This window comes from Ctenopharyngodon idella, chromosome 12 (assembly GCF_019924925.1).
Source record: "Ctenopharyngodon idella isolate HZGC_01 chromosome 12, HZGC01, whole genome shotgun sequence".
Classification (NCBI taxonomy): domain Eukaryota; kingdom Metazoa; phylum Chordata; class Actinopteri; order Cypriniformes; family Xenocyprididae; genus Ctenopharyngodon; species Ctenopharyngodon idella.
In genome coordinates this window covers 27622311-27644219 of record NC_067231.1, presented here as the reverse complement: position 1 = coordinate 27644219, position 21909 = coordinate 27622311, and the positions used below count along the sequence as shown (strand labels likewise).

The window sequence follows — 21909 nt, the reverse complement described above, 5'->3', positions numbered from 1 at the left end:
CACTCAGGATATAAACCGGTATTTCCCTCAGAGGGGTTTCACTGCTTCTTGGGTCTTTGTTGCAACATGGGACTATGTTCAAACATGGAATACAAGTGTATTTAACCTTCACTCAGCACCGGTAAATAGTTTTTCTTCTTTTCTTTTCAGGCACAAGGTCACAGATTATGTAGACTATGAATCATTATGTTTTTTCTTTTCTCTTCAGGCAATCACGTTTCAAGTGGTTTTAATTTCAGGAGGTGGTTTTTCTTTCATTCTGATGAATTATGGTAACTGTACGGTGATAAATGATTATGTGGAGGTAAAACAAACATCACAGGATTGAAATAGTATTCTATACTGGCTTTGTATAAATACATAACATTCATGTTTTATGGTTTTAATAGGCTGGATTTGACACCATAAACTCTACTGATTACTATCTAATTCATTATGCAACTAATGGCAACTACATCCCAAACCTCAAGAACACGACTAACGTAAATGTTACGGGCCGTTGGGCCTTTCTTGTGAACAGAGGATCAGGTAGGACTTTCATCAGGATGTGTATTACTATGATCAGTTGTGTGCAGCTCTGACTCAAACATGTTTGGTTGGATTCCACCTGTTGTCATCCCGAGTTTTGAAAAAAATACATGTGTATTTGATCATTTCCAATGCTGTCAGCAAATCACATTTAAGTCTTAAAGGGCAAGTGGCCCCAAAACGGATGTTTCAGTCAGAAGATCAAAGATGGTGGAAGAGGGCATCATCATCTCCATATTAATCGCAGACAGATTAAAACATGAGCCCCATGAATCAGTGTAAAATGTAAACAAAAATGTCATAATTTTTTTCTCTTGGCAGCACCGGAAATATTCTACCCATTCGGCTCATCAGGAGACACAAGAAACACTGCTGATGATGATGGAGGCTCCTCAGTTATTCCACTGTTGAGTCCATTTCTGTTCTTTGGCCGCACATACCAGCAGATTTATGTAAGAATTTGATTCCATCTTGATTCTAAGTCTAAATGTGAGTGGTGAATGCTTTATAAACTCACCTGTGATCCTGTGGCTGTGATTTTGACAATATTTCTCATGTTTCAGGTGAATAATAATGGACACCTCACATTCAACCAGCCTTCATCACAATATGTTCCCTACTCCTTTCCTGCTTATGGAGGCCAAGATATAATTGCTGGTCTCTGGACCAACCTTGACAACCGTGCGAGAGGTGTGGTTTCATATCATCAGTACACTAATGGAAGTGTTCTCACACGCGCCACTCTGGATATAAACAATCATTTCCCAAATCTGACCTTCAACGCTTCTTGGGTCTTTGTTGCAACGTGGGATAAAGTTGCTTACTTTCCCAAAACCAGCACAGTAAGATTAATATACTTCTGAAATGTGTTTTCAGTTCATCCACGATTCAATTCAGTTCAGTTTCAAAATACTTTATTGAACACATTAGTACACAAAACAGTAACAGAAAAAAATAATAAATTAAAACACTAAAAATAACAAGGTTGGTCAGTAATGCTCATAAAAAAAAAGATGAACAGTGACTACTAAGTTTAAAGTTATTATCTTATTTCAATCTTTTTAGGAAACATCATTTCAAGTGGTTTTAATTTCAGGCAGTAATTTTTCATTTATTCTGATGAATTATGGTGACATCGCTGTAACGGGACTTCCAGTGGAGGTAAATGAATCAGACATAAAATGTTAAATTGACTAGAGTATACAGCATACTATACATATATACTGTTTATATGAATAATGTTTTTACTTACTTTCAGGCTGGTTTTGACACAGTAAACTCCTTTGACTACTTTGTGATTCCTGGATCAAACAACAGGAGCCTCATCTCAAACCTCAAGAACTCCAGTAATGTCAATGTTCCCGGTCGATGGGCCTTCAGGGTGGATAGTGGATACAGCACCTCTAAAAGTAAGGAGTCTTGTCTTTCTAGAAATATATAATAGGTAGGTTTTGTTTTTGTTTTGATCAATTTCATATAACCCCATGTAATGTTTTTATATGATTAATGTCAACAAATATGAATATTTTAGGTGTTTGTGTGTGTATTTCCCTTTAGAAAATGTCATTGGACTTCAAGTGAGATTTTCCTCAGTTTTTGATATAACACAGTATGGAAACATTACGATTGTACAGCAAGTACGTCACACTGACTATGAAAATATTTATACAAATTACGGTGCTAATAGATCATTCATGGAAAGTTTTATCTGTCTGTCCATCTTTTGTTTCAGATAAAACAGGAGCTGGTCAAGCTTGGTCTGCCAAGCAGCATAGAGGTGAACTTAAGAAAACTGCAAAAGATAAAGCCGTAAATTCAGTGTCCTTCAGGAAAAGAAATAAAACAGTCCTGTTCGCTTAGCATCTGACAGCAAATATCCCATTGATCATGTGAAGTATAAAAAGACCCCAGTTTTACATTATGTGGTTTCATTTAAATGTGCAAGGTGTAAAATTTGGGAAGATCTACTGACAGAAATGCAATATAATATACATAACTATGTTTTCAGTGGTATATAAAGACCTTTCATAATGAACCGCTGTGTTTTTATTACCTTTAGAATGAGCCATGTTTCTACAACAGCCCTAAACGGACAAACACTCTACAGAGCGTGTTTTGTCACTATGTTGTTGTTCTTCTAAATTGTTTGTGTTTTTAGAGGCAGCTTGTATCATCACTATGCTGAATACACACAAAGTAGTAGTAGTAGTAGTAGTAGTAGTAGTGGTCTGGTTTATTAGAAGCAGAGACCGCTCTTTGTTAGAAGAAAAAAGAAACCTCATTGCTTCACACAAGCTACTCTCTGCTCTCTCAGACGACGACATGTCGGCCAGACGGCCACCGTAGCTTCTCTGAAAGGGAGGGGTACGAAGGGTGTGCGCCATTAGTTGCAGTTCATAACCTCACCGCTAGATGCCACTAAAATTTACACACTGCACCTTTAAAGTATTAAAACGGGCACAAAACAGCATAAAAGTTTTATAAAAGAGATACTTATGACTTTTTTCCCATGTGGACAGATTTTTAAAGTTTATCAAATTTTACAATAACTTCCTTAAATTTTCCGCACTAGGTTTCTTTGCATGTTTATGAGATTTCTTCAGTGTGACCAATGTGTGTGAGAAAATCGCTTTTTAAAAAAAACCAAAAAAAAACCCAAATGATTCTTTTAAATGAATCGACGATGCAGTTTACAGAACTGGTCTGAATGATTCATTAACGAATCAGACTGATCCGATCCACAAGTTCAGTTCAATGATCCGGTCTCTAGAGAGGAAAGATTATCAATGAATAAGAACATAAATTTCTGTCTTTTTTTCCTCACACAAAGCTATCATATGACTTTAGAAGATTTTAAATATAGTGCATGAGTTGTATGGATAACATCATACATTTAATGGTGTTTTTGCATCCATTTTAATATTTGAAAGTGTGACCAATACAGTTATTCATATTTTCTCCTTTTACATTCCCACTTTACTTTTAATCAAAATCTATGTATTTATAAAATAAAACTAGACACTATTGAACTATTTCTTTAATGTCTGCTGCTTTTTTTGCCCCATCATGTTGTGTGTCAAAGGCTGTGTGTATCAGCTGTTTAAACTAGTTCTTAACTGAAAGTAAAACTGTTAGTCTCATTCATTCACCTTCATTAAAACCATAACGTGTAAGAATACAAATACTGAACTGTAACTTGCTTTGCCTTTTTTTTTTTTTTTTTTTTTTTTACTTAGTTTGCTTTTTAAAAAAAAAAAAAAAAACACCACGGAAATTCTCCTAGTATGGGTGTCTCGAAATACTGACATAAATTTGATAGACTGTGACTGTTCCTTTTTTTGCTCACCACGAGGAGGAGACAACATCTCAACAAGACTTTACAACATAGCAGTTGATAGTAATATTTTCGTATTTTAATCTTTCAATATTAATAAGTTTGAATGCTGCTTCATGATTACTTTCAGTTTATTTACAGGTGCTGGTCATATAATTAGAATATCGTGAAAAAGTTCATTTTTTTATTGTAAATTATTTTAAAAAATGAAACTTTCATATATTCTAGATTCCCTACATGTAAAGTAAAACATTTCAAAAGTTTTTTTTTGTAAATTTGTTGATTAGAGCGTACAGCTAATGAAAGTCCAAAATCCAGTATCTCAAAATATTAGAATATTTACATCTGAGTTTCATTAAATGACCATCCCTACAGTATAAAATCCGGGTATCTTTTGTTTTTTGAAACCACACTAATGGGGAAGACTGCTGACTTGGCAATGGTCCAGGAGACAATCATTGACACCCTCCACAAAGAGAGTAAGTCACAGAAGGTCATTACTGAATGGGGTGGCTGTTTACAGAGTGATGTATCAAAGCATATTAAATGCAAAGTTGACTGGAAGGAAGAAATTGGGTAGGCAAAGGTGCACAAGCAACAGGGATGACCGCAAGCTTGACAATACTGTCAAGTAAAGCCGATTCAAACACTTGGGAGAGCTTCACAATGAGTAGAATGAAGCCGGAGTCAGCACATCAAGAGTCACCACACTCAGACATCTTCAGGAAAAGGACTACCAAGCCACTTCTGAACCAGAGACAATGTCAGAAGCATCTTACCTGGGCTAAGGAGAAAAAGAACTGGACAGTGAACAGTGGTCGAAAGTCCTCTTTTCAGATAAAAGTAAATTTTGCATTTCATGTTGAAATCATGGTCCCAGAGTCTGAAGGAAGACTGGAGAAGCACAGAATCCAAGCTGCTTGAAGTCTAGTGTGAAGTTTCTGAAGTCAATAATGATTTGGGGGGGGGGGGGGGGCGTGACGTCTGCTGGTGTTGGTCCATTGTGTTTTATCAAGTGCAAAGTCAATGCAGCCATCTTCCAAGAGATTTTGAAGCACTTTATGCTTCCATCTGCTGACAAGCTTTATGGAGATGCTGATTTCCTTTTCCAGCAGGACTTTAGCACCTGCCCACAGTGCAAAAACCACTTCCAAGTGGTTTGCTGACCATGATATTACTGTGCTTTTTTGGCCAGCCAATATGCCTGACCTGAATCTATGGGATATTTTCAAGAGAAAGATGAGAAACAGTCGATCCAACAATATACAGATGATCTGAAGGCTCAATAGTGCCTCAGCAGTGCCACAGGCTGATCACTTCCATGCCACACTTCACTGATGCAGTAATTTGTGCTAGGAGCAAGTCATTTGCTGTAATATGTCCTGCCGATCAAGTATTGAGTGCACAAAAGAACATACTTTAAAGAACTTGAACTTTTCTGTTTTGCAAATCCATTTTTTGATTGATTTTAGGAAATATTCTAATATTTTGAAATACTGGATTTTGGACTTTCATGAGCTGTACGCTCTAATCATCAAAATTTAAAAAAAAAACTTTTGAAATGTTTTACTTTACATGTAGGGAATCTAGAATATATGAAAGTTTCATTTTTTAAAATAATTTATAATAAAAAAATGAACTTTTTGATGATATTCTAATTATATGACCAGCACCTGTATATCTGAAGTGCAGTCTTTTGGAAACGGAGTTTTGTGTCAGTGAAAGCGTTTAATGCACACTCCATTGATGAAATCTCCTTCACTTCGACACAAGAACATTATATACAATGTTAAGCACACTTTCTTCAGTTTGTTCTTTGGTGAATGTCTCAGGTTGGAGAATGGTTCCAGCTTCAGTTCTGGAACTTTGGAGATTATCCATTATTTGGGGGACTGTGTGTGACGGTTGGTGACATTCTTACTATGCTACGGAGCCCCTAAAGGGACGTGGTGGTGGAAAAAAAAAATAGGAAGGAAGGAAATTTTAAGTGCTGGTGGAAAAAAAAAAATTGGGATGGGAGGAATTTTTTTTTTTTTTTTTCCAAAACTTTTGCGTTCCCACGCAAAGATATTTGCGTTCCATCGCAAAGTTGTAATCGTTCCCTTGCTGTGAACTCGGACAAACACTTCCTCTTTAATGTCCCGCTGGCTGGCACTAGTGTTTCAGTTAGTAACATACGTTAATAATGCACACAAATAATGCGCAGCTCGAGTTTGAACTTGTTGGACTCAAATATAAAGAAGGCGGCGGAGATACGCGTCTGAAGGGACCGTCTGAAAAGTGCAAAACCCAAAACCCTTTTGCTCATTTTATATTATGTAAAATACTCAATAACTTCACTGTAACACACTGTGTCACCAAATTTAGTTCATACATCACTGCTCTCCTGCTGGTTGTACTGGAACACTTAGGTGTAATAAATAAATAAATAAATAAATAAATTTTTAAAAATGCATACCTTTTATGATTATTAATTATTAAATAAAATCAATAACTTCACTGTTATAAGTAAAAAATATTAAATAAATTGTAATGCCATCAAATCCAGTAAGCAATTATCATGCAAAAGCTGTTGTATGTAAGCTGTGTACCAACATCATTTGTGTAAAGAAGGCAATGTGCTACTTGCCAAACTAAGTGTTGTAGTACCTAACCAGCAGGAGAGCAGTGATGTATGAACTAAATTTGGTGACAGTACAGTGTGTTACAATGAAGTTGAGTATTTTACATAGGCTAATATAAAATGAGCAAAAGGGTTTTGGGTTTTGAACTTTTCAGACGGTCCCTTCAGACGTGTATCTCCGCCGCCTGCTCATAGAGACCAATTTATTATTAAGCACTTTTGAGGAAAATTGGGTTGTTGTAGCTCGTTGTCTAGGTTACTATGATTGGAAATAGCTGCATTTGTGTTTTAACAACGTTTAGCTCACAAGTTATTAATCTGGGAAGCTCGAATCTGTGAATATATTTTTATCTGTGAATATCAACTTTACTGAACTGCTTGACATAAGCACTGACTACATTTCTTTATATTTGAGTCCAACAAGTTTAAACTCGAGCTGCGCATTATTTGTGTGCATTATTAACGTATGTTACTAACTGAAACACTAGTGCCAGCCAGCGGGACATTAAAGAGGAAGTGTTTGTCCGAGCTCACAGCAAGGAAACGATTATAACTGCGAGGGAACGCAAAAGTTTTGCGAGGGAACGCAAAAGATTTAAAAAAAAAAAAAAAAAAAAAAATCCTCCCATCCCAATTTTTTTTCCACCAGCACTTAAAATTTCCTCCCTTCCTATTTTTTCCACCACCACGTCCCTTTACGGGCTCCGTACTTTAGGGGCTCCATAGTTTTCAGATAGTGAAAATGCATTTGAATGTGTGTGAAGTGTGTCTTAAATAGAAGTAAAATATAAAGTTATTTCTTTATTTTTTCAGCTGTGATTTCATAATTAGGGTTAATAACTCAATTTTAAAATTATAAAAATAGAGATAGAAAAATGGAAATGGTAATTGGTTGGCTTGTTGTTTTGTTACACTGAGATGAATTATTAACATGCAAATCTCAACAATGCTGTTCTCACCCCCTAGGTCTCATTACAGAAACTCAGACAAGACAGATTTTATAAAGTACTGATGAACAATAACCAATGAATATACAGATAAATGATGGCAAAATGTCAAACATTAAATAAATGCAGCCTTGGTGAGCAAAAGAGACAAAGCATTAAAAAAATCTTACTGACCCCAAACATTATGAATGTGATGTATGAAGGATGTACGTTCTGGGAAACTACCTACATTCACAATGCGGATGTTTTGTCCTCATTCTGTGCATGCTTGTGGTTTCAGCTACTCTTCCCTGTTTATTCCTATGAATACAGCTGCTCTGTTTTCCATTCAGTATCTAAGCTAAAATGATATTCTAATAAACAGTTTTCTCTGCTTATTTTTTGGGTCAGAAGAGAGTCAAGGAGATTGTGGCTAGTTGTTCAAGGTATTTTATTAGTATGATTAATGAATCAGATGCTGTTCGCAAAACTTAAATTCTTTTAACATTTCTGTCAGGTTAAGTAACTAATGTTGACATAAACCTATGCATTGCTTTCTTTGGAAACATTATATGCTGAGAAGTAGTGTCACTCAACAGGAACTCATTTTCTGCTCATTTTCTGTCTCAAACATAGAGATACACACATACTGGGTTCATGTTTTCTGGGAACTTAGATTTGGGGACATAGATTTGCATACTGTATAAAAACTGTATATTCTTTGGTATATTCTAACCATAACCCTACCCCTAAAAACACAACTTTATGCATTTTTACATTTTCTCAAAACATAATTTAGTATAGTTTGTAAGCTGTTTTCCTTATGGGGACCAAAAAATGTCCTCACAAGATCAAAAATCTCAGGTTTTACTAATTGTGGAGACCCAGAACGTAGGGTTTACACAGAATCAGCTGATATACTGATTTTGTAACCATTTTTGTATATTTCTGGTTACCATTTGTGTAGACGTAGAAACATGTTTCTGATATTTGCCATAGTCAGATGTAACTGTTGTGCTAAAATTCAACAACCATAAAACTGTTAGTTGTAGTTAGGAAAAATGTGTTTCAGTCACTTTTTCTATATACATAAAGGTCACACTTTAGATTAGGGTCCAATTCCCACAATCAACTAACTATTAACTACAACTTTTGCCTCAATAAACTCCTAATTACTGCTTACTAATAGTTAGTAAGGTGGTGGTTAAGTTTAGGTATTGGGTAGGATTATGGGATGTAGAATATGGTCATGCAGAATTATGCATTAACATGTTCTTTGTAAGTACTAATAAACAGCCATTATCCTAGTAATATGAATGCTAATAAGCAACTAGTTAATAATGAGAATTGGACCATAAACTAAAGTGTTTCTGACATGAATAATATGCATTAAATGTTAACCTCACAATAAGGTTTCATTAGTTAACATTAGTTAACCACTAAGAATGGACAATACTTCTACAACTAAACTTAGTTAATGTTAATCTCAACATAAAACACTTTTAAGATCAAATGGTGTATCTGTTAACATTAGTTAATGCACTGTGATCTAACATGAACAGGACATTTTTTAACTAACAAATTAATAAAGATTAATAGATGCTGTAAAAATATACTGTTCATCGTTAGTTCATGTTGTTTAGTGCATTAACAAAATGAAACCCTTTTGTATAGTGTTACCAATATTAAGTAATAAATCAGTTACAGTACTACATTCAGACATTGTGATAGACTCTCGATGTGTAAACTTACAAAAAATTCTAAATGTAAAATTAAAATATGAAAACAATTTTCTCTGTAAGAATTACTGGCGGTCTTCCAATGAAAACACGTTTTCTTTCATTCCTGGAGATGATTTGCCCTTGAGCAAAAGGCAGAGACGCATTTAAAATCATCCTGCACCCCACAGCAGGTGTAAGAGCCTCTTAGAAGCGGCTGTCTGATGTAAGGCAAATCTTTCTCTTCTCTCTGTTGGGCTCAATATAAACTATATGCTTATCTCTTAGACAGTTAATCCTTATTTGTATAATGGATTGAAATAAATCATTACATAATGATATGTAGGCCTATATTTTATTTATATGTGAAATTGTAAAATGTCTGATAACAAATCTTTGTTTTAGAACTTCTTTTCTATGAACCTAATTTAGATTATTTGACTAATGGCACAAAAAAGTGAGCTTATACTAGTGCTGAATTATAATGGTATATGTTACTATATACATTTGGGTGAAAATTAAGATGAATTTTTACCATAGTATACAGTGTAACTTTTTGATTACACTGATGTTCAATTTGATATTGGCTGTTTTCCAATGGCTATGAATGTCTCCAGTTCTGATTTCTAATGAGAGCTTTTATTAAGAGATATTCCAGAGTAATATTGGTTTAAATGAATTTATAATAATACATGATACTCTAATAAAGCTGTCTCTGATTACAGAAGGACTCTTATATTCTAGTTTAATCTCCGATTCATCATCATGAGATTGTCTTCAGTTTTATACCATCTGCTAGTTTTCATATCAGTCCTGTCACTGAGTAAGGTTTTGTTTACCATCAGTTTGATTTTTACTCTTAATGTAGCAAAGAAATTAAAAATGTCAGCGTGTTTCTGAATTCAATCATCTCTCTTTCTCTTTAACAGCCAGGGCACAAACAACATCTGCACCAACATTGGCAGGTAAACCAGACCTTTATTAGAACGAGGCCAGTATTATATCTTCAGTTAAACATTAAAATGGCCATTTTTAACAGTTGAGCTATTTTTTTTATAGCCACTTCCTGATTTGCGCAGCTCAACAACCTTTTTGTTGCACATCTTGCTGTATTCTCAGGTCTTTCCCATATTATGTTTTTATTATTATTATTATTATTATTTTACATTTCCTTTAGAGTATAGTAGATGTTTGTGCATGTAAACAATCTGGAAAGTTACAAAGCACATAATCCATGCCAAAGGGAGTGAATCTCTCCAACAGAAAACATCTGCCTGAAACACCTTGTTTGTAGTCCTGCTGCATCCGTTATGCTGCATGATATTGCAAACTGTTACTTGTTAACATATTATTTTATTATCATAATCATAAAAACACTGGTTTGTTACTCAAATTATTTTACCATTACAGCATTTTGTAATTCTTCCAGTTATTTAACTATAGCGGCAAATTAAATGGAATCAGCACATTCACAGAAAATAGTTTACTTCTGTGTTTGCACGTTGAAAAATAATACATCAGCAAAGGACAGAAAACTGCAGTCATCAAGTGAGTTCATGAGGTATTTAATGGTGTTTGTATTCTTATTCATTCATTCAGAATCCACACTGGCACCAACCACAGTTTCTTCAGGTAATAATGCTGTGAGTGATGAAAGACTCATCATCTGTGCAATGCTTTTATGTAATTTACCAAAGTGTTTTAGCTTTTGTTTCAGTAGAAAGTACATCAACACAGGGCAGAAAACTGAACTCGTCGAGAGAGATTATGAGGTATTTAATGGAGTCTGTATTTCTGTTCATTTCTTTCAGAAACCACCACTGTGGCAAACACTACAGTCTCAACAGGTAATAATGTTGTGAGTGATGAAAGATTCATCATACACCTGTGCAACTTTTTTCTTTTTTTTTTTTTTTAGCTTTTCATAAGTGTTTCATAATTTAATTCTCTTTTTCTTTAACAGACATTCCACAAACTACAGAGCCATGGACAGGTAATTTCTGACATTTGAATTAATCGTGCATTGACATCAGAATCTCAAATCATCCTCCTTACTGTGTGGGGTCAGTATAGACACATGTCCTCTTCCAGGCCAATTGTTAATGTTTCTATTTGAGCTAATCTTCTATAAATCCAGTTTATTGAATATTTACACAATCAGGCTTTTATGGCTTATATTGTATGATATAGTGAGGATATTGAGCTCATACTTGAGGAGGAAAAAACTAAAAAACAAGCAGTTGCTGTTATTTATATGGCTAAAAAAAGATGAGATTCAGATAGTTTGTAATGTAAATCAAAGATATCTTTATAACTGTATAGTGGACTGCTTACATAAAATGCATAGAAATATAAGTTGTCATCTCCCAGTAATATATTAGTAAGATGATATGCAAATGCTTAGTTTCATAATCAGAAAAAAACTACATGAAAAAAAAAAAAAAACCTACATGGAAAAGACACATGAACCACAAGCTGAAGATGGACATTTTGACAGTTTTACTAAACAGCCTTTTACTTGCTAAAAAAAAAAAAAAAAAAAAAAAAAGTATGAACTGGCATGTCGTAGATTGTGTAGGCGGAGTTAATTGACCTTTACACAAAGTGATAATTTATTGCTTTTTCTTTAACAGCCACTGAACAAACAACATCTGCATCAACAACATCTCCAATAACAACATCTGCATCAACATCATCTCCATCAACATCTCCATCAACAACATCTCCATCAACATCTGCAACAACATCTCCACCAACATCTGCAACAACATCTGCAACATCTGCAACAACAACATCTCCATCAACAGCATCTCTATCAACATCTGCAACAACATCTCCATCATCAACATCTCCATTAACAACATCTGTAACATCTGCAATAACAACTCCATCACCAACATCTCCATCAACATCTGTAACAACATCTCCATCAACAGCATCTCCATCATCTCCATCAACAACATCTGCAACAACATCTCCACCCACAACATCTGCATCAACATCTCCACCCACAACATCTCCATCAACAACATCTCCATCAACATCTGCAACAACATCTGCAACAACATCTCCATCATCAACATCTCCATTAACAACATCTGTAACATCTGCAATAACAACTCCATCACCAACATCTCCATCAACATCTGTAACAACATCTCCATCAACAGCATCTCCATCAACATCTGCAACAACAACATCTCCATCAACAACATCTGCAACAACATCTCCACCCACAACATCTGCATCAACAACATCTCCACCCACAACATCTGCATCAACAGTATCTACAACTGCATCAACAACACTGACAGGTAATTATGAACCTTTGAATAAGAACCAGAACTGTGGTGTGAATTGAACAGAAGAACCGGAGGTTTTTTTGTTTGTTTGTTTTTTTAGTCTTAAAATCTCTTAAGAATGAGAATGACCCTCTCTCAAATAGCAATATAGCAAATCACGGATCAGTGCTCCACAGACTACTGCTATTTACACAAATTCTTCAATATGTCCTGCTACAACTTCCGGTTTCAATAGGAAATGCATCAATACAGAATAGAAAACAAATTGTCAAGTGAGTTCATGAAGTATTTATTTATATGTTTATTCTTACAGAAAACACCACAGTATCAGTTAATACTGCTGCAAGGGATGGAAGACTAATCATATACCTGTGCAACCTTTTTTATGTACCTTAGAAGTGTTTTATAATTTAAAGTTGGCCTGAAATGGGTGTTGCGATGGTCTTTTCTTCCCTATTGTGACATACAGTATATCTGAAAAATGTAGAGCGCGACTTGATTTCTTCCATCAGGAATTGATTGGATCACTTTCATTTTCTATGTCTGTTTTCTCATGTGAGTGACTAATCCAACTCTGGTGTTTGTTTCCAAACCGCACTTTTTTGTTCCCATCTGATTCTGAACCATAGATTGTGATCCCTTAGAATGTTCCAGTAATGTTTGGCAAACAGGTGCTTGAGTTTTTTTTTTTGGAAACCCTCCCAAAGTTATGTAGGTGGCGTTTCATTGTAGTTTTGGAGACTTTCTGTCCCAAGACCCATCCAAAGTCTGCAGTTGATTTAAACTTTTTTAATTATTGCCGATGGCAGTAATGGGTATTTTCAACTGTTGAGCTATTTTCTGATTTGTGCAGCTCAACAGAATTTTGTCAAACATCATTACTGTATTCTCTGGTCTTTCCAAGTGTGTTGCACACATCCTGAAAAGTGAAGCCAAAACATTTTGATCACCGCCTGGTGGTTGGCTGCAGTATAGGTCATAAACCCCACCCTCTCTATGTAATTGAGTGGGACATAAGCCTAACTAAAATACAATTCCACTTAAATGAATTTTTCCTGAATATGGTTTCAGTCATTTTAGGTTCTTCTGTTCAATTTTCCAATAAGTTTGGTTCTGATGCTAAATAGGAGGGAGCATGGGAGGGGCTCCTGGAGGATGTGGAGCTTAAAAGAAAAACAAAACGAAATAAATGTCCAGGGTGGAGCTGAAGTCGGGAGGATCCATGGTGTAGTAGACCTGGGGTGCAGAGACAGAACCAGGGGGACGACTGACTGAGGTGGAGACGATAAGAAAGGGAACCAGGGCGGAGCCAACCAGCCAAAGAGGCAGGGTGATGTGGACAGAGGAGAGGCAGGAGATCTTAGACTGGATGGAACCAGCGGGGACATGAGACTCTGGGGGAACACCTCTTCCAAACAGTCCTCAAAATATTCAGACACCAGTGGTAGCTTTACCTCAGTGGTGAGTGTGTGGGCGGGGCTTCACTCCATCCCCACAAACTCCACCAATATGCCTTCAACAACGGGTGTAGCTGCTGGTTCACACACCTTGACTGTTTTGGGCTCTGGTTAGGGGGTAGAATATACAGTTTGTACAGTATAAAAATAATAATGTCTGTGGAAATTCATCATAATGGTATAAAAACAAGTTTAACTGTGTGTGTGTGGTACAGGATACAATTTTCATACACTTTGGCCTATGGAATGTTATCATAAAACATTTGTGTGTATGAGTGAATTACCTGCATCTGTGTAACGTCTGTCTCTCTGTTGTCAATTGTGCTGTAAGGCCCTACAATGAAAGAAATGATATATTAATGAATAAGTAAAAATTAAGTATATTTATTTATTCCTTCATAGGATTTGATGAAATGTTTAGTTCAACTGTTTTGTCTTTTCTAAATGAAGAGATGCTCTAAAATTAGCTGTGTATAATTTAAAACTCATGTAAGGAAGAAAAGCTTTTTTAAACTTCACTCTTAGGTAGATTCCATGCCACAAGTGTATAATATGAATATAATTTCATTTTTCTAATTGATTTTTATGTTTTCACAGACCCCTGCTACAACTACACTGTGCTGGATGATCCATGGAGAGCCACCACCAACCAATTAAAATTATCATTTTACAATGAAGTTACCTTTGAAGTAATGTGTGACCAGAATGTCTTCTGGCACGGCTGGTACCGTCTCTTCATTCAGGGTCAGAGCGCTCAGATGCCAGATAAATGTGTTGATAAGCTAAGCTGTGGCACTCATGCCCCACTGTGGCTGAACAGTTCACACCCACGAATTGAGGATGGAGTGGTCACTCGAGGTGTCTGCGCTCACTGGAACAATAACTGCTGTTACTTCCGATCCAATCCCATTAAAGTCAAAGCCTGTCCTGGCAATTACTACGTCTATGAGTTTGTGAGCCCAACTGGCTGTTATTTTACATACTGTGCAGGTAAATACATTAACTGCATGTGCTTTTTTTAATTATATAATTATCTACACTAATTATCTGTTTATTAATTAATATTTATTATTTATTTGTTTGTTTGCAGAATTTAGGACCATCAATAATCCTACCGTCACTTGTGTTTGTGTATAGGCTGTAGATAAAACAGTGGTTTTATTTTTTTTATCAGATTTTAAAAGACATATACAGCTGTACAGCTTCTTTCCGAAAACAGTTGAGCTCCTGTGGCCTGTTGCATGAAGCTAGTTGAACAAATTCTGAGTTTCAGAGTAGGTTTGGAGTTGACAAATCCAGATAAATCCAACCTGGTTTAGATCAGGATCAAATGTTGCACAACGCTCGGTATAAACTTTCTCTGTCAACTCAGGTTTAATCCAGAGTTTGCAAAGCGTGTGCACCTGAAAGTGTGACACGTGCGGCAAACAGCCAATCACACTGAACAAGGAGAACGTCAGTTTGATTCACTTCTCGTGAGAGAGCCGCGCAATTCATGTCTCTTCCAAAGATTAAGAGATCGTTATGAAAAATATGAAATTAAACGCATTTACAAAGCAGGGATAAACACTGATGCAGTGAAAGTTTGAGAAGGCAGCTGAATATCTGACTATATCAATGCATGTGAATCAAACAAATAGACCAAATAATTAATATAGTTTCACAAAGAGCTCAAAAGAATACATGTAAACTTAATCTGTATAAAAGCTTTATATATTATGCATGTATTATATTTATTTTAATTTAAAAGCAAAGTTTAATATTGTCAACCTAATTATATGAATATGTAATGAATTATTCACAATTTTAATTTATTTAATATAAATATAATGAATAATTAACAGCAAATGTTGAGCAATTTTGTCTCTAAAATGTTTTCACTATAAACTGATTTAATTTGGAGCGAGAGATACAGGGGGAGTGGCTTTATTGCATCAGATACATGTCACTTACTCACAGCTGATTGGTCGAGTTTGGGTTTGTGATCTCTAACTCAGAATAAAACCTGCTCCAGAGCAGGTTAGCAGTGTAGCGTAAGTTACCATAGCAATGAACCCCGCTAAAAACCAATCCACCTTCATAAACCTGAAAAACCAGAGTTTGCTCAAACTAATCTTGAACTTACCTGGGTAGAAACTGAAACCGGCTTTGTGCAACAGGCCACTGGAGGTGTGCCGTGGTTAGAGCTAAAGAGTCACAAGCGTGGTTTTAGAATAAACAAATGAACACTTATGGTGGTCAGATAAACAAATGTATTTAAACACACACACATTACATCATTGTGTTTTCCTTGGATAACTTTTGATTTACTATACGTTTGTGTTGTTTACATTACGCACCGATTGCCAACAAAACAGAGACATTTGATGCAGGTTTACTTACTGCCTGGTTTTTTTTTTGTTTTTTTTAGCAGATACGCATATTAAACTTCCCAGAAAAAGGACCAAAAATATAACCATATTCTCTTTAGAATGATAATAGAACCTGATTAAAATTTTTATTTTAATTAGAATTTAAGCCGTTGAACAAAGAATTGCACTGCAAAGCCATGGTTGTCACATGTCTGTCTGTTTTTCACCATGTTCATTTAGTCACATGTTCTCTTTTGTTCCTTGTTTCCTGCCACTTGTTTTTATCCTAGGTTACTCATTTGATTAGTGTCCTCAGTTCAGCTGTTTCTTGTTAATTAATCTCGTTTGGTCCTTTGTTCACCTTGTATTTAAGCCCTCAGTTTCTGTCTAGTCCTTGTCTTGCGTTGATGTTATTTTGATGGTGTTTTTGTTATATTGCCCTAGTTATTATCCTGTTTGTGTTGGTTACTATATTAAAAGTTCTAATCAAGGATCTCCTTTGTTGTGCACTTCCTATATGCCACAAACCCGGTAATTTTGAAATAATGGTGCATTCATATCAGTAACTTCCCAAGCTCAGTCAATCTTTGTTTTATATTTTTGTATTATATTTATTTAAGACAGTGTTACCTGCTGCACTTTGTTTCTTCAAAAACATTTGCAAGACGATAAGTCCTATGACAAAAATATTTTACTGTTGTATCCACATGAGTCCATCACCAGAGGGCATCATCATCGTCCCACTACTAAATACAGCCAAATTCAAACATGAGCCCAATAAATCGGTGTGAAATATAAACATCAGTAAACAGAAATGTAAGCAAAAAAAAAATTTTTTTTTTTTTTTTTTTTTTGCCCATTCTCTTGGCAGCACCATTATTCTACCCATTCGGCTCAGCAGCAGGAGACACAAGAAACACTGCTGATGATGATGGAAGCTCCTCAGTTATTCCACTGTTGAGTCCATTTCTGTTTTTTGGCCGCACATACCAGAAGATTTATGTAAGAATTTGATTCCATCTTGATTCTAAGTCTAAATGTGAGTGTTGGATACATTATAAACTCACCTGTGATCCTGTGGCTGTGATTTTGACAATATTTCTCATGTTTCAGGTGAATAATAATGGACACCTCACATTCAACCAGTCTTCATACCTATATGTTCCTGACTCCTTTCCTGCTTATGGAGGCCAAGATATAATTGCTGGTCTCTGGACCGACCTTGACAACCGTGCGAGAGGTGTGGTTTCATATCATCAGTACACTAATGGAAGTGTTCTCACACGCGCCACTCTGGATATAAACAATAATTTCCCAAATCTGGCCTTCAACGCTTCTTGGGTCTTTGTTGCAACGTGGGATAAAGTTGCTTACTACAACTTGACTAGCACAGTAAGATTGCTATACTTAGGAAATATGATTGTTTTCACTTTATCCACAAAAAACAATATTGAACATATTAGTACACAAAGACAGTGAGAGAGAATAATTAAAGCAGTAAAATGAGGCCAGTCAGTAATGCTCATAAACAGTGAATGCTAAGTTTAAAGTCATTTTTTTTTCTCTATATTTTCAGGAAACATCACTTCAAGTGGTTTTAATTTCAGGCAGTAATTTTTCATTCATTCTGATGAACTATGGTGATATTGCTGTAACAGGACATCTGGTGGAGGTAAAAGAAACTTGTTTTCTGTATCAGAACCAAATGTCACTATACAGTACAACAGATTATTTTATATATATATATATATATATATATGCTATTTATATGACTAATGTTTTACTTTCAGGCTGGTTATGACACAGTAAACTCCAGTAACTACTTTGTGATTCCTGGATCAAACAACGGGAGCCTCATCTCAAACCTCAAGAACTCCAGTAATGTCAATGTTCCCGGTCGATGGGCCTTCAGGGTGGATGGTGGACCAAAGTCAAACAAAGGCAACAGTTCTATCAGTTTGTTCATCATTGTTTTTTTTTTTGTTTTTTTTTTTACAAACCAATCTTATGACATCCCAGCACAACTAGCAAGTCAAATTTCATGAATTCTTTTGTTTGGCCTTACTAGAAACCAACATACATGTACAACATGTACACATTCAACAAATAATTAAACTGTTTCGTGTGTTTCCCTTTAGACAACATCATTGGACTTCAAGGGAAACTTTCCTCATTTTTAGACCTAACAGACAGTGGAAACATTCAGACTGTTTTACAGCAAGTAAGACACAAACACGACTATTTATACAAAACACAGTGCTAATAGATGTCATGGGAAAGTTTGATCTATCTGTTCATCTTTTGTTTCAGATAAAACAGGAGCTGGTCAAGTTTGGTCTGCCAAGAAGCATAGAGCTGAAGTTAAGAAAACTGCAAAAGATAAAGCCGTAAATTCAGTTTCCTCCAGGAAAAGAAATAAAACATTCCTGTTCGCTAAGCATCTGACAGCAAATATCCCATTGATCATGTGAAGATTGTAAAGGCCTTTTCATTGGTTTCATTTTAAAGGGGACCTATTTATTATGCCCCCTTTTACAAGATGTAAAATAAGTCTCTGATGTCCCCAGAGTGTGTATGTGAAGTTTTAGCTCAAAATATATGGGATTAAATTCCCGCCAATAGTATTGCGGTCACGAATCAAAAAATAATAAGCATGAATCAAAAATTTAACAACACATGTAAAAATATATAGCACAAACTTAAAAAAAATAATGCAGAATGATCAGAATGGCAAAGAACGTGGTCACGGATCAAAATATAATAAGCGTGAATCGAAAAGTTAAAAGCGCATTTAAAAAAATAACAAGCATGAATCAAACCATTAAACACATTAAAAATGATATTGCACAAATCTTAAACTTGTGTTTATGTGTTCTTAAAAGTTGTTTTCCTTGCTTTTATTACTCTGTTCTTTCTGCTCTCTTATATTTTCTGTTCATATTTTACTCTTTTGTGCACTCGTGCTGTTTTTCTCTTTGCTCTTCTTTCTACGTTTTGCTCTTGTGTTTCAAAATGTTGCAGTTCGAGTTTCATGTAAATTAGGCTAGGGCTTAAGCGTCACCATTGGTCCTCTAGTTCTAGATTGACAGCTCCTCCTCTAGCCAATCAATCAAAGAGAGGGAGATGACATCACTTCAATGCGACTCATGGCTACTGATGCTCACACTCATACAGGGCAAAGAATATACACTAACAAGAAGCGACACTCAATAGAACGTTCCATTGCAACACTGGCGCCCAGCAGCAGCCCTGCGTTTCCACCATTTTGGGGTGTAAGCGACTCGGCAGTCCACTATAGTTTCTATGGCAATATCAGCTGCTTTGTTAAAAAAAAAAAAACCTACATTAAAGCTGAAATCCAACCTGAATGATGACAACACAGAATAAAATACTATCACTAGTGATCATCAAATCCTTTTAACAGTCTATTTTACAGACTGTGTAAGCCTTCCACTTTTTCACAAATCCTTTTTGCTCTCTAGAAACCCAGTCAGTTTGGGTTAAAATTCTTTAAAAGATCTAGTATTAGCATTAGGCTTATAAACGGGGATGGGCAGTATTTATGATACATGCAATTCAAATACGTATTTCAAATACAAATTAGTATTTTGTAATTTGTATTTGATAAGGTTGATGAAAATGTCTTAGTATTTTGTATCAAAATACTTTAGTGTTTTGTATTTTTGTAGTTTTAAAATACTGTAAAATGCTTTGTAAGAAGTATACATGATGACATCATAAAAATACAACCTCTGATTGGTGCTTACTCAGTGGTTTGCCCAGACTTGAGTTCAGAACAGATTTTAAGTTTTGGTGTTCGTTTTGGTAGCCTAGGCTAAATAGTTTACCAATTTACATAATGTTCTTGAAAACTATTATACCGAGCAGCAGCCCCCTATATTTATGATTAACAATCAATTGATTAATTAGTTAGAAACTAGTTGCTATGAATACAGGTGTCATCAGTTGTCTTCTTATGAATGACTTGTTTGACATTGAGTCAGTGTTGCTGATGCAAAGTAGGCCCTTCGTTACCAAACACCAAGTAACTAAATTAAGATACAATTATGAGTCATTCGCAAACATTATACTGTTGGTTACTTTAAAACTAACCTTCATCTGGGAGATCACAGAGATATGTGAATATTTGATCTGTTAAAGCCACAATATGTAAATTTTCACCGCTAGAGGTCACTTATTCAGTCGCTTTATCCTTGATTTTGTGGAATTGTGGGATGTGTTGTTTTCACATCTACAGCCAGTGGAAAAGAATCGGGACGGGACTTGAGCAGAAATCATGTTCATGGATGAGATTATTAACGTTACTGTAGTATGAAGCAGAGCAGGACCGAGTGATGTTGGAGCTGAACGAGATTGCTAATGAGAGATGAGCGCGACACATGTCTCTAGAGCAGCAGAACTTTTATCATGCCACAGTCGCCACTTCCGCTTTTTTCGGTCTAGCGTATGTGGGGTAATGCGGCACTGTTTATCATATTAGATACATATGTGTGTTGAAAGTTGTTATAATGCTACTCTGTGGGTTCCCTCGGCAGCTGCTATGAGACACTTGTTGCACACTTCAGTAAGCTAGATCGATATTAGTCATGGTAAAACATAGTAGCCTACTCGCGGTAAATCAAGAAAACGAGATTTAAACAAGAAGCTATATAACATGATTAGTTTTCAGTCGATAAATTAATCCAAACAGTTCCTCATCTGTCTAATAAAACATATGTTTTATTAGACAGATGAGGAATATAATATGTCTTTGGTGTTTCCATAGTTTCTATAAAATAAAACCGGAAATCGAGTATAACGCGGGTATGATTTCATTGATAGGTGACGCACGGACATAGACCTTGTCCTGTTAAAATTGCATATTTCTCTGGATTTAAACATTCTTGGAAACATTTGGGATAATGTAATTACACAAGTTAACAAAATATATAACATTGTTCTAGTGGTTTTGGATATTTTAATCCAAATCCTACTGTACATATTTTTTAGTATTTTTAAAATACAAAAATACAGTAGTTTATTTTGATACATGATGTGGCTGCTGTATTTTGTAGTTTATTTTGATACACTGAATTAATACCAACATGCGAAATTAAATTAAGGACATGCATCAGAAAAATTGGGAATGTTGGACAATAAATATATGAATATAACAGCTTGATTTTGCAGTGTTGTCTAATGACCTGTTAAAGCAAAAGTGTCCAAAAGTGGGAATTATGCGATAACGGACACAGCAATGCATCATGTATTATAAGATCATTATGTTTGTAGCATGATCCATTAAAACGTACAATATAAACCATTTCAATTCAGACCTAGTGGAGTGATACTATTATTACTATTACTCCACTAGGTCTGAAATATATTGTTCGCTTATTAATTTACTATTAATAAGTTGCATAAAATGTAAATACTCAATAAAGTAGGCTACGAGGCTGAATCCAGCTTCTCATTCGCAGCTTCTTAGGGCCTGTTTACACCTGGTCACTTCATGCGTTTTCTCTGATCGGATAGCTATCTGATTTATAAAAACGATTGCATTTACACTTGGCCACATAAATGTGTCTCCGCAAAACAGATATAGATCCGATCTTCAATTCCCGCGCTATATGCAGATTTCATGGAGTTCACGTCACCGAAAGCAACAAA

At 35.5% G+C, this 21909-nt stretch overlaps 1 protein-coding gene across 1 annotated transcript; it reads left to right on the top strand.

The window, feature by feature from the left end:
- The first annotated feature begins 9859 nt into the window (after positions 1 to 9859).
- On the top strand, positions 9860 to 19052 carry LOC127524254 (mucin-4). The gene is made up of 12 exons (XM_051915717.1): positions 9860 to 9952; positions 10059 to 10094; positions 10729 to 10761; positions 10941 to 10976; positions 11093 to 11122; positions 11763 to 12443; positions 17045 to 17241; positions 17353 to 17631; positions 17816 to 17911; positions 18030 to 18180; positions 18378 to 18460; positions 18550 to 19052. The coding sequence occupies exons 1-12, from the start codon at positions 9895 to 9897 to the stop codon at positions 18628 to 18630; spliced, it is 1761 nt and encodes a 586-aa protein (XP_051771677.1). The 5' UTR covers positions 9860 to 9894; the 3' UTR covers positions 18631 to 19052.
- Positions 19053 to 21909: the final 2857 nt, after the last annotated feature.